This window comes from Anguilla rostrata, chromosome 14, assembly GCF_018555375.3.
Source record: "Anguilla rostrata isolate EN2019 chromosome 14, ASM1855537v3, whole genome shotgun sequence".
NCBI lineage: Eukaryota > Metazoa > Chordata > Actinopteri > Anguilliformes > Anguillidae > Anguilla > Anguilla rostrata.
The window spans coordinates 8,827,440-8,843,871 of NC_057946.1; the positions used below are offsets into that span (position 1 = coordinate 8,827,440).

General features: G+C 42.8%; 1 protein-coding gene across 5 annotated transcripts; it reads left to right on the top strand.

Annotated features, from left to right (window-relative positions):
* Nucleotides 1–4,171: 4,171 nt before the first annotated feature.
* Nucleotides 4,172–13,460, top strand: znf366 (zinc finger protein 366). Of its 5 annotated transcripts, none has more exons than XM_064309138.1 (6): nt 4,172–4,330; nt 7,807–9,121; nt 9,770–9,850; nt 9,943–10,134; nt 11,175–11,349; nt 12,447–13,460. In XM_064309138.1, the coding sequence occupies exons 2-6, from the start codon at nt 7,814–7,816 to the stop codon at nt 12,956–12,958; spliced, it is 2,268 nt and encodes a 755-aa protein (XP_064165208.1). In that variant the 5' UTR covers nt 4,172–4,330; nt 7,807–7,813; the 3' UTR covers nt 12,959–13,460. The 5 variants fall into 5 exon arrangements, with proteins under 5 accessions (XP_064165208.1, XP_064165211.1, XP_064165212.1 ...); XM_064309139.1 differs by having other exon boundaries at nt 4,192–4,428; XM_064309140.1 differs by having other exon boundaries at nt 4,192–4,424.
* The last annotated feature ends 2,972 nt before the right edge of the window (nt 13,461–16,432 follow it).

Genomic DNA, 16,432 nt, shown 5'->3' on the forward strand with positions numbered 1-16,432 from the left:
CCTCATGGGTATATACACCTGGCTGAGCTTGATCAAGGAAGAGCGTCATAGTTAGCCCCGGGAATGCATTGCTGTTCTGTGCAGTTTCACAGCAGAACACCCTGTTTCCGATAAAAAACAAAGCGGTCAATTTTAGGTCGATGGGCAGAGACAGCTTGACAGACAATGGAGCTCAAACCAGCAGCATTACTGCCATCTGTCTATCAGTGTTTTGCATGAACATCAGTGCCCTCCTGCTACAATGAGGCAAGATTGTTACTACAATTGTCTAATCTATTTATAATGAGAGGGTTTATGCTTACGATAAGCTTTGCATACTGCGCTTTCCAGGAATACTGATGAAAGGTTATTTGCATTGTGTTTGCGAATGTGATCAACTTGTTATCTGGAGCCTTGTATATCCGGGGGGATGGAATCCTGAGAAGCATTGCATCTTGGGTATTTGTGTTTGTATGCACTAATGCTATTACAATTAAGAAAAAGTGGTCACTTCCTCAATTATTTCTGTCATAGACTGCCAGGGATGGAAGGTTAAAAGTCATTGGGGTCCTGAGGAGGCCCATCTCCTGTCCCCTTGGGCAAATGAGAGGCCACTGTTCGCTAACTTACATCACAGCACAAACATGTGGGGTGGGGTGTGAGAGGAGTAGAGTGCGTGACCAGAATACCTGTTTCAGTCAGAGTCCTTCCACTATAGAGAGCGCAGCTTCTGATATTATCCATCATTACAAGCCATCCCAAGGCCTAATTATGACTGATGCACTGTATAGTGCAAAGCAGGTCAGGCTTGTGATGGTGATCTTGATACACAGATCCACATGTATGATTCACTAATGATAACAGACATGGAAATGACTCGGACTGTGATTAAGTCTGAAGAAAGAGAAAGAATACCACGGTATTTGTCATTAGTGGTTCTGGTGACTGTTAACTGCGAGACAGTGGCCAAGTACACTTTACCCTATGATAGTGTATATGGTGGGGAAGTTGTAATTCAGACTTAAGCACATTCGGACACTGGCCTCTGTTACGTGAGCTTAATTCCTTTCAGCTGCCCTGCTCCCTGTATCAATCACACCTTTCTGGTAGTTCAGCAGCGTGAGTTTGTGTGGCTTCCTGTCTAGAATTGAAATGTCCTCACCTCATGCACCACCTGCCTCTAACGTGCCCTGAGAAGAGTCTCATTCTCTGACTCCTGCCTGCTCGTTACGTGCCTTGACACCGGAGATGGGACTTATAATGCAGCAGTGTGTGTGTGTGTGTGTGCGTCTTTGGGTTTGAAAGACAGAGACCGTGAGAATGAGGGCAAAAGAGAGAGAGATAGGCCAAGAGACCAACTATAATAATAATAATAAGAAGAAGAAGAAGAAGAAGAAGAAGAAGAAGAAGAAGAAGAAGAAGTAGAAGAAGAAGAACAACAAAAAAACACCAATATGCAACATGATCTGACAACCATCCTCATCAGCTACACAAACTGCAACCCCAATGCAGTTTTTACAAAACAGATCAATATTGTTATTCAGTTTGTAATACGCATACTCAACCCTCAACAAACAGCAAAATTACCCCCTTCAGCATGCTCACTAAATTTGTATGCTCACTGTTTTGAATTTTATTCCTACTTGCGAGCCATATGCACAGTTTAGCTTGCCCGAACAAAAAAAAACAAACAAAAAGAAAAACAGCAAAGACACATTGTGCTTATGTTTAACCTGAATACCTCGGTCCCAAAATAAAACCAATAGAGAGAGAGAGAGAGAGAAAAGAGGGAATATTAAAAGCAGAGCAGTGACGAACATGCCTTGTTGGCTTTAGAAACAGAAATAATGCGATGAGTCATCCTCTGACACTCTCTGTTCTGAGAGGCTGGTGCGAGTCGAGCCTGAAAGGGCTGCGAGCACTCGTTGAGATATTCTGACTGATCTCATTTTAGACGCAGTCTGAATGGCAAGCAAGAAGCTAGGCTTGAGTAGGAATATATGAGCTAAGTATACATCCTGAGGCCCAGCAGAAGTTTACATATTTAAATTCTTTGACATAATACAAGTGTCTTAGATGAAAAAAAAGAAATGTAATGCAGTGATATTTATTTCCTCAATATAATTTGTTTTATTTTCATTGAATGTCCTTTGTATTGTACACTTCACCATCATATAATACAGTATGTCCCCAACAGGAGACAAAAATTAATTGCCAGCTCTCAGGAGGATGTACATGCAGATGACAACAAATGAAGATTTATCTGCGGAGAATTAAAAAAAAAAGGATTTTAAAATGCACTCCTCAAAAGGATGTTTGTAGTAAATGATAAATGTGGCAGTGCTACAGACACCCACATCGTGATAAATTCAGTAGGACATTTTTGATTTCTGAAACAGACTTGAATTTGAAAGAAATGGAAACCACTGACAGCACTATACCCATATCCATTCCAAAAACAAGACAATAACATTTTTGCAAAAATACTGAGATGTTTTCTGATAGAAGAAACTTGACTGTGTCAGATGTAAGTAGCAGTTCATCAAACTATGTTGGAATGCAACAGCTGGTGCCTTGCTGAGTGCCAGTGCATTCTGCTGATCGCCAGTCTTTCCTGGTGCTTTGATGCAACAGATCCCATCCACATTCCGCTGTTCTGTTTCTGAGCTTTCATTGGAGGAACTTCCATGTTCCAGCTTTCCCATTGGATGAGCTTAATCTCAGAGAAATACGAGATGTCGCTGCACAGATGTAAGCTGCAAGAGGTGGGGGAAAGAAAGAAGCAAAACGCACTTGAGTAAGACTGAGCAGGCAGCTGCCAATAGTGAGAGTCTGAGATGACTGCTTTCTACTGTATGTATGGGTACTACCAGTGACAGCATGGCAATCAGACACTTGATGGTTTAAACAGACATAATACAGCATATAATTTCTATCTCTCTCTCTTTTTGTCTCTCTTTCTATATATATATATGTGTGTGTGCGTGTGTGTTGTTATATTTTATAGCACGCAAATAAAGAAAAAAATTTGATATGCACAATTTTTACAAAAGAAACACACTGTTAAAAAGAAAATTAAAGTAAGTAATACACAAATTCTTTTCCTGCTTATTTTTCATTTACTTCATGATTATATTTTTTACTGTTAACTCATATTGATGCATAGGCTTTTTGTCAGTTAAGCTCTAAACAAATTGTTTGTACAGAAATTGAATTGTGCGCACAGTGGTTATACATACTGTAGACTTGTGCAAGGGTGTAATTCATGAGGGGATAGGGGGGTTACAACCCCTCACCCCCCTAAATTACAATACAGGCCAAATAACAGGACTGTAAAAATGTCAGCAGAATATTGTAAAATCATTGCATGCATAAAACTGTCTCATGCAAACGCTAGGGGGCACCTGTGACACTGTTGTTAGTGAAAGTATGTATTGTGAAGAGAACAGCACTCCAGCAACGGCAACCACAGAAAATTCTGGAAATATGTACAAAATATGCATTATTTTTTACTTCCAATATCATTATTCAGCCATGAGTAGCTGGATCATTTCCCTGAGTGTGGGGTGGCATTTATAGCACAATGCTGCTGTGTTGTAAGCAGCCAGCAGAGAGCTCTTGGCACAGAAACTGGTGTGGCTGTAGGGGACAGCAGAAAAGAGCACCAGTGCACCAGGGCTGCATTCTGTCATCCTGTCAATCACACGCAGCTGAGGCAACACCAACCTGTCAATCAAAAATATGGTTTCCTGCTGTACTGTCAATTCAGACAGGCCCACATCACAAAAGGCTGTGCATCACAACTGACTTGTAGATAAGCCTGAAAGAGCACATTTTTGGAAGCCAGCACTCTTGTTGTGCACTGTGATGGTCAGTGTTCCTGTAGAATTGTGCTCAAGTCATCTCTGTCTGCCCTGGGAAAAGTGATTGCTGCAGTTGGCAAACTACAGTAACAAGAAGCCATCCTGAAATCTCAGTAGGTACAACCACTGACTAGAATCCAAGACTGGTGGACCTCAGAACTGAGTAAATGCATTGCGGCAGTGCAGCGCTCATCCCATTTCTTTTTCCTGGAGCCCAGCAAATCAGTGTTTCGAAGAGAAATGGAGGAGATGTCTATCTGGAGTTTCCTTGTTTTTCTGCAGGAAGGCATAGGCTTGTTGACTTCCTCTCCCCTCCCTTCCTTCCTTCTTTTCCGAAGGTACTCATCTGAAAAATGAGAACAAAGCGATTGTTCCTGTTCTCTTTCTTGGGCCACTTCAAACGTGGACCGAGGGCCGGTGGGTTCATTGTTAGGAGCGCGAGGCGAGCGGCAGGTACGTCTGCACGAAGACACGGGACAGCTGCACCGGTGAGTCTCCGCGGCTCCATCGCCCTGCACTGCGGCTTCACAGCACCGACTTCACACTCCGGCTGAAGCATGCACAGAGTGTGAAACCACTACTGTAGGTAGGGGGACAGATGGATAGCAATAGTCAACATTACCTATCAACAGGCATGCCTGTACATTGGGAAATGCATGGTGTATGCAGAGTGGAGTTCTGAACGCAGAAGTGAAACTGTACAGCTACTTAACAGAATGTTTAGCATAAAATAAACTTGAAAGAAAGAATGCTTAAGACTGTAAAAACATGCTGTGCCTATTGGACATATATGGACATTATTAGATGTTACGGGTTTGACTCACACTGCTGTTACACTCATGAATAAAGTACTTAACCTGAATATCAATAGTATATGTGTTATATGTTTAAAATATATTCATAACATGATACATAATATGATAAATAGTCATATCATCGTTTTTTGTTTCTTTGATTTTTTGCAATTCCATTTACATTGCTACAGATTTAATGGATACATTATTTATTTGCAAGAACATGAATTACTGTACTGTATGTCCACTTTAGGTGGAACATATTGTATGTACTTGTGTCAATGTACGTGTGAAGAGGTGGAATTTCAAGTATTCCAGTGGCAGGAAGATGCAATCTGCAGGCAGTAAACTGGAGGCAATGTGGATGTGTGATATTCACTTATAGGACATTCTTTGCATATACAAGGCTATATGCATGCAAATTATATACAAATGTGTTATACTGGTTATGGATTCAGAAGAGCTGATTTGTTATTTGTCATTTCCTGTGGCCAGATACTATAGGAATGCTGCTCATGCAATGCATTGGGTGTATTTACAAATTATATTTGAAAGCAAGTTTTAGACATTGATGATATAAACTGAAGATATTACCCCTGGGCACCTAACTTCAATGTTTCAATTTCACAATGCTACATAACATACATTTTCTTTTAGTGTCAAATATAATCTTTGGGGAAATTAATGTCTTTCAACGTCTTTACAAACTGATGAATATATTTATCCTCCTAAGACTAGGCAATCCGTTTCTGTCCCCTGTAGGGGATATGAGTTTCTAGTCTTACTCTGAAGAACTATATGTTCTACAGTGCTGAATCCTGCACTACAAGGGACATTCAATAAAAATGAAGTAATATTATTTTTGAAAATATATTTTGTCATCCAAGTTACTTGCATTTTGTCCAAAAATGTAACTGCTTAAAGTTTTTTTTTTTTTTTTTTGCTGGGTCTCAGGAGGATGTAAGACTGTTTGAAAATATCCATTGAAAAGCCGGGTAAATCTGGGCAAGACTGCTATTAGCCTCTTATTCCCTTGAACCTTCAAGTGGCGGGATTTACCCTTGGAACCTTGACACATTTGATAAACGTGTAAACACTGTCTCCTTCAGGAAGTAGCAGGGATAGCTCCAGCCAGCTGAAATCTCAACTTCTGAACATATCACTATCTATAACCTATGTGAATCTCTTTGAAAACATAATTAACAGCCTGTCATTGAGCATAGGGGAGTCAGAGCCCCTACCAGTTTCTGTCTCTAACCGAAACGAAAGAGATAAGTCCCATTCAAGTCTGTTCACCCGCTAAAAACCAGCAGACCAAGGGATGGGAGCGGAAGAATTTTCATGTTTTTATTTATAGTATCATTACATGATGAACAGTGCTTGGACACTCAATATGTAGAAAGCAATGGCTTATATTTTGCATTGTAGGTTGTTACAGTATTTCACAAGTCCTGAACGAGCACCTGAATAGCAACACAAGCCTCTCTTGTAGCGTTTCAGAGATTCACCTACCCTTGAAAAGTATTTAAGGGCTCTTGTTTACATCAAACAACTACTTTACAACTAGTAGTTGTGCAACTGCATTTCAAGTCACATGTTATAGTTAAATTACAGTTGACATAAATATACAGCTGTATAAATGCTCCTTTGGAATTTACCCTGGATGTGGGCGTCTGTTCAGCAAAAACATGTGAACATGTAAAGATTTGTGATCTTACGGTCTGTATGACAAATTCACATAATAATGATTATGTTCATTTGGATTTAAATTCTCAAAATGTAAGTTTTCAGGGAGCCAAAGGCTAAGTAAGACACTTTGGAACTACACTGTCTCATTGAAGCAAAAGTAAGCTGTACAAATGTGCAAGCTGATTTTATTTTTATTTTTTTTCTATAACTGAGAATTTATCGTGTAATCTGTCCCATCTGAGCTGGGTGGCTTCATTTAGCAATTCGTTGTTCCTCTTTGTGTATCTGTTTACTTCACCCACTCTATCTTTCTTTGTACATACAAGAAACAGTAAGCAAAAAATAAAAGGCGCAGGTGTCAAATTAGGGGAAATTAATCAACTTCCACAAAGGTTGTTTCCTTTTTTCATCATTTCATTTGGCTATAGCTGCTGCCATTGTTTCTCCATTTCATGAATAACTACAGGGAATAGCCAAAAATACCAGTGGTACTGAAAAAGCTTTATGTCAGAGTACTAAGTATAATTTTGTTATACTTAGTTGTTGTTGTTGTTGTTATTATTATTATTATTATTATTATTATTATTATTATTATTATTATTATTATAATGCTTTTTACAAATGTTGAAATGAAGATCTGGGTATAAGTGATAGCATGACATTAATTAACTTATTGACTGTAACCACTTCACTAGGTTTTTTGGCCTCCTGGTGTAAAAAGTGAGAAATTGTGACATTGAAAAAATTGTTTCAAACATTGTTTGAAGCATTAAAAGCGCCGCCTTATTTGAGAAATGGACACCAGCATCAGAAAAAACCGTACTTGCGTTTTCATATCTTGAAGAGAAAACTGCTGTGATACTGTAAAATGTTGATCTGAGAGCCAAAGAAAGGGGAATTGGTCAGCCTTCCATCCAGGTGAAAATAAAAGCAGAGTAGTTTCCCACAGAGAAATGAAAATCCCAATTGGTTTGTCAGGGACAGAGTGAGGGAGATGGAGGTGAGCTAGCCTGGGTTTAGTTCCTTTTTGGCGGTATACTGCTGTCATTAGATCCCTGTTTGTAAAGGGTTTGGGGAACTGGCTGGGGGTGCAGATGAGAAAGTGAACAAAACTTGTGGGCTCTTATGACTCAGTGCCTCTTGTTAGCTGCTTGGCTTTCAAGAGAAGAATCATCACCTTTAGTACTTAAAGGTACTGCCAAGTCTTGAACTGGATATGAACAGAGCTTAAGATTGGGATGAAACAGCAATTTACATTTCAGAAACACATGTATTAAGTATACAAATATGTTCTTAAACCATTGATAGATAACACTGATCTATGTGAACTGAGCTGATCTATAGAATTGGTCTTACATTCTCATCTGCATGTACACTTCAGCCAGACAGAGGACAGACTCTTCCAGCTCATTAGCGATGTAGTGAACCACTGCAGTGTTGACGATAATCTAGCGCATATTTTTATTGTGTTCGTTTTTCAGACAGAACATGGAGCCAGACGTGACGCAGGTTGTGCGAGAGAGGAGCCCTCGCAGTGCCAACCTGAGCCCAGCCTTGGGTCACGGTCATTGCCTGAAGCCTTTCCCTCTGTTCCTCAAGCCCCCGAGGCTGTCCCCCCCACGCGACTTTTTTAACAGCTTCTCCCCCTTCAGCTCCCAGCACCACCTGGGGTACGAGCGCCTCCACTGCGTCTCCGAGGGAGGCTCTCGCAAACGCAAAGGGCCTCCTTTCAGGGTAAACCCCCAAGACCGTCAATCCCCTGACCAGCTGGAAGAGGAACGCCAAATTAAAACCATGGACCTCTCCCATGGCCCGTACCCTGTCCCCCAACCCACCCCCGCTCTGTTCCCAAAGTACGGCCCCCAGATGATAGATCTGAACAGGCTCCAGCTTTACAGGACTCTGGACAGGTTGAACAGCATACAAGTGAAGCAGGAGCTGGTTGGCCACGACAGGCCGTGGCCTCCCACCCGCTCCCTAATGCACCCGCCCCCTCCGTACTTCCCTCCGCTCCACCCCGGCCTCATCCCCTTCCCCTTCTTCATGCCAGGCCCGGCCATGCACCTTCCCCCGCGAAGCTTCTACCAGAGGGATGCCTTGGGCCGCCATCGGGGGGGCCCGGGCGGCAGGCCTGGGGGGCTGGGGCCCATGGAGAAACTGGGCGTCAGCGTCCACATCGACGACAGCTACTATGTGGATGTGGGCGGGGAGCAGAAGCGCTGGAAGTGCCGCATGTGCGAGAAGTCCTACACCTCCAAGTACAACCTGGTCACCCACATCCTGGGCCACAGCGGCATCAAGCCCCACGGCTGCGGCCAGTGCGGCAAGCTCTTCAAGCAGCTGAGCCACCTGCACACTCACATGCTGACGCACCAGGGCGCCCGCCCCCACAAGTGCCAGGTGTGCCACAAGGCCTTCACCCAGACCAGCCACCTGAAGAGGCACATGATGCAGCACAGCGACGTCAAGCCCTACAGCTGCGGGGTGTGCGGGCGGGGCTTCGCCTACCCCAGCGAGCTGAGGGCCCACGAGGTGAAGCATGAGAAAGGCCAGGAGAACATCTGCGTGGAGTGCGGCCTGGACTTCCCCACCCTGGCCCAACTCAAGAGGCACCTGACCAGCCACCGAGGCCCCACGGTGTACAGCTGCAGTGACTGCGAGAAGACCTTCCAGTACCCCAGCCAGCTGCAGAACCACATGATGAAGCACAAGGACATCAGGCCGTACATCTGCACTGAGTGCGGCATGGAGTTCATCCAGTCGCACCATCTCAAGCAGCACACGCTCACCCATAAGGTAGGCTAGCCTGAGCCAGGATTCATTATCCAGCCCTGTGCATTAGAGCTTCCTGTCTACCTCGTAATAGAGACCCATTAATCCATAGAGGGAGGGTGGACACAGATCGATCTGAAATTGTTTTACAGCGTGATTATGGTAAATTTTTTTTGCTTTATTGACAATGTAAAACATTCCTATGTGCTGTTGAAATAGAAGGCATAATGTTTGAGATACAATGGTTATTTACTATATACACAAGGGCCAACAGACTATGAAGGTAATGAACATATGTAATCCAACAACAACGTTTTGGGGGGCTATTTTGTTTCATTATTTTTGTAACAGCCAGCAATAAACAAAACAGAAATCTATTAACCGGAGTCAGACACAGGAAAACACTCAGCCCTAAAGCCATTTTTATTAGCACAGACGAAAGAACAATACAATATTTATAGCTATGTGTAATTGTATATATGGCCATTATGTATTTTTGCTATCATAATTTGCTTATGAGCCTAATAGGCATACCGAACAGGCATGGAAGTGTAGTACCATCCAGATCCAAATAATACACAAACTGCAATGATGTCACATTGTAACAGTAACCAAGGCAGTGAAAGTTACCAGCAGGCTTGTTTGTAACAGGAGCCATTTTCTGACCTCCAGATCGGGAAGTCATTCACAAAACAGACCACAATCGCACAGTACTCCACACGGGGGAACATGTGCAGTTTCAAATCAGCCCTTGTAAGCCCTCAATATTTTTCTGCCTTTGTTAAATGCCTCAGCGTTCACAGTTGTATGTTCTGAACACTCAGTCTAACCCGTGTCTGCGCCAGGGGGTGAAGGAGCACAAATGTCGGATTTGCGGACGGGAGTTCACCCTGCTGGCCAACATGAAGCGCCATGTCCTGATCCACACCAACATCCGTGCCTACCAGTGCCACCTCTGCTTCAAGAGCTTCGTCCAGAAACAGACCCTCAAAGCCCACATGATCGTCCACTCTGATGTCAAGCCCTACAAGTGCAAGGTTAGCCATACTTTGACTGTGCAATTAAACATGTAGAAAGAAGGTTGAAAAAGTGAAAGCAACAGCCAGTTTCTTTGCTCGCTGGAAGCATATTGGTGACAGTCGACACACCTTTCCCCAATTGCAGAAATGACACATTTCATTTCCATGGCAAACTCCACTGCCAACCAAACAATTTATCTTATGTTGTGATATCAGAAACACATAGCGCATACTTTAAAGTGTAAATGTGGGGATGGGATTAGGATATATTGATTGCAAAAGGCCCAGCTGTTGAGGGTGGGTCCCTGACCTGCAGAGGGAGGGGTAAGAAGATGACCAGATAGCTGCGTTTTGGCACGGAGCGACTCCTCGGTTCGAAGGAAGGATATCGCTGCACAAACTGCCCCGAGTAACAATGGCTCTCGTGTCCCCCGAGAACAGGGCTCACAAATAGATTTCATCTCGCTTTCTCTTGCACTTGGGAGAACTTCCTGTTTTCTCACGGTCCTTTCGGACAGTCTACAGTCCCTCTCTCCTCCTGGAGGAAAGGAACACCCTGGCTAGAAAGAATGCAGAGGAAGGACAGCGCAGGAGTGCACTTCCCAGCCCTCCTCTGGCCCGTCTGCCTCCCGCTTCCTCTCACTCATTCATGACCCCCCACTCCCACCCGCCACCCCCCCAGCGCCAGACACCAAGGCTCTGAGGAGGGAAGATGCACACAGACATGCATGGCATGTGCAGAATACATTACAGTGCAGAGCACAGTTTACACAAGTGTTCAACGTGAGCCTTTTCTTGAATGCTAGCTAAGAGCTACAGTCTTGAAATAATCCATAGAGTAGAAGAAGCAGCATACAATGACCTAAGCCCCAACGTTTTAAGCGCTGCTGACACAAATGCACTTGCACTGACAGATAATTGATAGTCCATTTTGTTCCCAGACATCCAAACATTTGCTTTATGATGGTGCTTTCGATTTCCACACACACCTTGCATCTAACAGCTTGGTTCATGTGTAGCCACCGGAGACCCCTCATTCCCCTCCCTGTGTGTCACAGCTTTGTGGGAAGGAGTTTAACAGAATGCACAACCTGATGGGGCACATGCACCTGCACTCGGACAGCAAGCCCTTCAAGTGCCTGTACTGCGCCAGCAAGTTCACCCTGAAGGGAAACCTGACTCGCCACATCAAGGTCAAGCATGGCATCATGCAGAGAGGGCTGGGTGTTTGGGGTAAGACCTGGGCTTAGGGCTGCCATACTGCACACAGCACATTCTGCCCCACATATAGGGGCGAACAAAGCAGGGTTTAAAATCAGGATAACTTTTTTGTAATTCCAGTCATTTTTGTGTTTTGAATGTGATTCATATTGTTGTTTTCATTTACCAGACTTCATCAAAGCACAATATGCTTTGTTCTTAATTTGAATAGTAAATTTAAATTTATGTTACATTTTTCGGATGTACGGATTAACGAACATGGTGCAGAAAACAAAACACTAAACATTGTTTTCTGCAGTCGCTTAAATGCATTGTGATTGAATTCAATGTACCACTTTATTTTTAGCTATTAATGCTATAGACCAATGCAAGTAGTTCTATACAATCTTTAAATGCATGAAATGCACTTGAAAAACCAGATTTTAGCTAAAATATGCCTCTTAGACCAAAATGCACTGTTCTCACATTAATCACAGTTACCCAGCCACTAAGGTACTAAGTAATCAATGCTATGTTCACTCTGACTGCATCAATCCATCTTGTGATATGAATTATCCAAGCGTCATTTTAACTGTGCAAAGGATTAGTGATGTGAGACAATATAATGAGGTGGGAGTTCTCATTAATAAATAAGGAGATAATATATTTGCTGAACAGTCATATCCAATTTATCTTCTGCTGGGTTTTGACATTTTTTTTTTTCAGTGCGTGTGATGACCTAAAGCAAAGGAGCTGGTCAGCTATGCTGCAAATATGCCAGCATTAACAAAATCTCTCTGAGCATGGAATGTGCCCTAACTTTGATTGTACTTTTTAAAAGAATAGAACAAAATAAATGAAGGGGAATGGACTATGCCTAGCGCAAAGGAAACTACTGGCTGAACGTTATGCCATCACTGAGAATACTGTATAGCAGAAAAATTGTAATGCTGGGTTGGTGCAGTTATTATCAACACAGCTCAGTAGAACCATCAGAAACACTCAGACGTGGGGCCTACAGTAATTTGGCCGAATCTAAATATGAACTGCAAACCTTTAAAAACACAAAAAAGGGGCCACCTCATCCAATCTCATGGAGTCCGTTTGCGCTGCTGTGTGTGTGTGTGCAGGGTTCCGGCGTAGAGGAAGGTACCACTTCTCCAAGCTGGGGATCATCGGCCACTTCAGCCAGGAGGAGCCCTTTGACCTTTCCCAGAAGACCATGCGGCGGCTGTCCCGGTCTGACGGGGAGAGCGTGCGGGGCAGAGTGTGCCAGGAAGAGGACAGGATGAGCCAGTACAGTCTGGAGGAGGAGGAGGAGGAGGAGGAGGAGGAGGAGGGCGGACATGGCAACCAGCCCTTCCTCCCGGACGGGCAGTCCCACCACCAGGGCCTCGGCCGTCCAGACGAGCCCGCGCCGCGGGCGGGGTCAGGCCCCGAGGACAGGGAGGGGCCGAGCGGGCAGGTCGGGAAAGTGGAACCACACGAAAAGCGGAAGCGTCACCTGGGCAGCGAGGAGTGTTTGTGCAGCGGGTACGAGCGGCAGCAGAGTTCTGCTTCTCCAGAGGATGTCAAGGCAGAAGGTGCTGCCAGGAACCGAGAAACGAGTTGTGAAAGTGAAAAGGCATCTCTGAGCTTGTGAGGCCTTCACCTTTTATTAAACTGGGCTCTTAAATGTCTTGATTTTAGCTGTGAGCAATGAGGCAACGATGTATTATGATTATTATTACAATGCAATTGACTTGTTTTTTTTCATTCATCCAGATACTTTCAAAGCTTGGACAGAAGGGAACATGTAAAAAAGGGACAGAAAAATACATATTGACACTGAATTATACTAACATCTGGGGCCAAAGCCTTAAATTATAATAGTTTATTAGTGAACTGACATGTGGCATTTGAAGCACATGAATAATATATTTCCATTCAATGCTGGGTATGATTTTGTGTTTAACATGATAAATTTTGTATATTTTTATAATGTATTTCAAGTCAGATTACTCAAATTACCATGTCTACAAATAATTCTATTTTTATTTCTTTTGTTGCTTTTATTTCTAGTGTCTAGTAAAAATGCTTTTCCGAATGTGAAGACCAGAACTCAATTGTGATGATCAAATAAAAGTGTATTTATAAGCCAAAAAGATCATGTTCTGAAGTATGTGACAATATGTGTTCCATCTCAATTACTGTGGCTAGACTTAATAGATATTCTCTAGAAAATCACAATCATTTAATGAATTTCAAGCTCTCATGTGTAGTTATGACAGAAATGCAACTACAATATTGATCCCTAACTAGTTATTATTTATATAATACCACAATAGGCAGACTTACACAGGGAGGATGAGGACAAAGGCAGTGGATGTGATCGGTAAAAAGAAGACTTCATGCAAATCTTCAGTCATGAAATGGACTAGGGGAGGGAGGGAGAGAGAGAGAAGGGGGGGAGGAGAGAGAGAGAGGGGGGGAGAGTATTAAAAGACAAACAAGCCTTGCTGGCTTTAGAAACAGAAGTAATAAGATGAGTCATCCTCTGACACTCTCGGTTCTGAGAGGCTGGTTTGTTGAGAAAGGGCTGCGGAGGTTGTGAGCTAACAGACAGCCAGCTGTGAGGCAGACTGACCTCATCCTGCAGCCTCCAGGGCCTCCACACAAAAAGACATTCTGCCAAAATCTGCTGGCAAGTTTTATCTCTGTATTATTTCTCATTCACACACTTTAACCCCTTGAGACTCACAAGTGTGCTTCTCGAAACCTTCTGAAGAATTCTTACAACAGAGCACTAGAAAATTAAATTAAAAACAGAAAAATATTTTTTTTTATATTTGATATATGCAGATGCATACATGCATCTGTATTTGTACATAAAACTAATAATGAAATTAAAAAAGTTATTAAATAGATATGTCATAAAAGATTATGTTAATTGATTGTTACTACTCATATCTCATACTTATGCAAAGTTTAGTGCCGTTTTAGAAAACACTTTCACATTTTTATCTTTGCAAGCCACTGCATAAGAAAGCCTGCCAAATGAATGGACTGTAATGTGATGCATCATATTCATATCTATTTCCCTGTCGTACAAAAGGAGCAAATCACCTGTGCAATAAAGATCAAGGCAGGTAATGGAAATTGGTATTCATTTGCTCAAGTCTGGATTACTCCCATGTTTCACAATAGATGCAGACCCCAGGTTTGTTAAGGTCTTAGGCAGAGGGAACATTATGTTCAAAGGCAGATGAGGCCATAGTCTGCCTAGAATAAAATGACAAGGATTTCAAATGTTCTTGTAGCCAAGTACCAATTTTCATTTGACTTAGCCGTCCATACGTATTAGGAGGGATTTGATTTGTTGCTTCATTTAACCAGGTGAGAACATCGGAAGCACATTCTCTTTTACAATGACCTGGCTAAGTGGAGCTGAAAGAGACAGAGCAGGACAGAATTTAAGTGCGTCCCCAGGCCCAGTGCATTGGCTGTCTGGCTGCACAGGGGACCCGCCATATTTCCTCCCTCTGAAAGAAAACAATGCAGAAGGATAGGTGACTGTGAACTCACGGGCTCCCTTTCTTCTTGGAATTAAAGAGCAATTCCCAAGTTTCAGCTCACAAAGGAGAGGAAGTGGGAGCGAGAATGTCCTTCTCTTCAAACAGGGTTTCTTAAGCTCGGTGGGTGTCCTAGACAAGCAGACTTTTAACTATTGTGTAAATCTGATAATTGTTTTTATTTTTGGAGAGGAGGGGAGATGGGAATGTTCTGACACTTCAGTGATATTGCCACCAATCATCTTGGGCTTAAGACAAACTGTGAGCCAGTGGCTATTTTACACTCTCCAGAGCACAAGAGCTAGTGCAAATCAGATGACAAGCAAATCTCTTCTCTGGAGTATCACTGGAACTAATGCAGCAGTAACCCAAGCATTCCAGGCAGACTTAAACCAAGCCTTCCCCTAGTGGAACAAAGCCAACTATTTTCAGCTACTGGAGACTCACACATAATGAAAAAAAAAAATGTTGTGCTTATTTCAGTACCCAAAGTTAAGGACAGGGTATATTGAAACTGGACTTAATCTGGGACGCAATGATGTACATAATGTATGAGATATATGCCTGCAGCAACACTCAAGAAACTGCTGAGACTTAACATGCAGACAGAATACATAAAATGTAGACTACCTGCTCAGTCAAAACCTTATAAAACGTGAAAAGCAACTTTCATGAGACTTGCGGACATTTGTTAAGTAGCACGGTTATATGTGGTCAGAGGTTCTGAAATTCAGAGACATTGACCATGAGCACTGGACTCCTTTCACAGGGCAGTCTGCATTAATGTGGGAGAAAACATCTTCAAACAGGTAAGCAAGGACACAAATGTGCGCACGCTTCCCTCCATTTTAAAACACAGGGGCCTCAATTACAATAAATCTTCTTGCTTCAAGTCAGTGCTCTGGGAGACTGATCACAAGGATGAAACTAAAAATGTGAAGACACTTTCATTTCCTCCACTTTCCCCCTCTCTGTCTTTAGGTCCCTCTGCCTCCGTTTCACAGGTCCTCTTTGGATGCAGAGAACAAGCAACACAGACTGCCACAGCACTGCCAAATTAGGTCACAGTGCTCGGGCCCAGGGTGAAGTGAAACTCCTCAGATGAGTTTATATTAAGGTGGTCTTTTCAATGGTCTCCTTTATGGGAAAAGGGGTTGTGCGGTGAAACAGAAAGCAGATGTGGCTAACCGTTGACTCTAAGCGACACGTCTTCTTCAGCAGGGGCACAAAATTAGAGATCAGACAACAATGCTTTCAAAAAATTGTAATTCAGTATGTCATGGGAAGTTCTTGCAGGAGGAGTAGCATATCTGGCAACAGCTTTCTGTTTCAAAGAGTTATCTCTATTCAGTTATATTTCTACTACTACAGTGGCAGGGATGGTTAAAGAAATGCTCAAATAATTTTACATATGAGCAAAAATTTACTTGGAAATGTGTAATTCCGATGATAATTAAGACTGTCTATTTTTGACTTTTGTTTATTGTTAAGGTCTTCCTCTTGGCTTCAGTGTATACCTGAGAGTTCCGTTCTGTTCTTTGGCTGTAGTGTCTGCTGCTATGAGG

What these genes read in the sequence shown, in the direction of transcription:
- znf366 (XM_064309138.1), top strand. Translation starts at nt 7,814, where the DNA reads ATGGAGCCAGACGTGACGCAGGTTGTGCGAGAGAGGAGCCCTCGCAGT. An exon ending in AGCACACGCTCACCCATAAG is followed by an intron (nt 9,122 to 9,769) that starts GTAGGCTAGCCT and finishes TCTGACCTCCAG; the next exon opens with ATCGGGAAGTCATTCACAAA. An exon ending in GAGAGGGCTGGGTGTTTGGG is followed by an intron (nt 11,350 to 12,446) that starts GTAAGACCTGGG and finishes GTGTGTGTGCAG; the next exon opens with GGTTCCGGCGTAGAGGAAGG.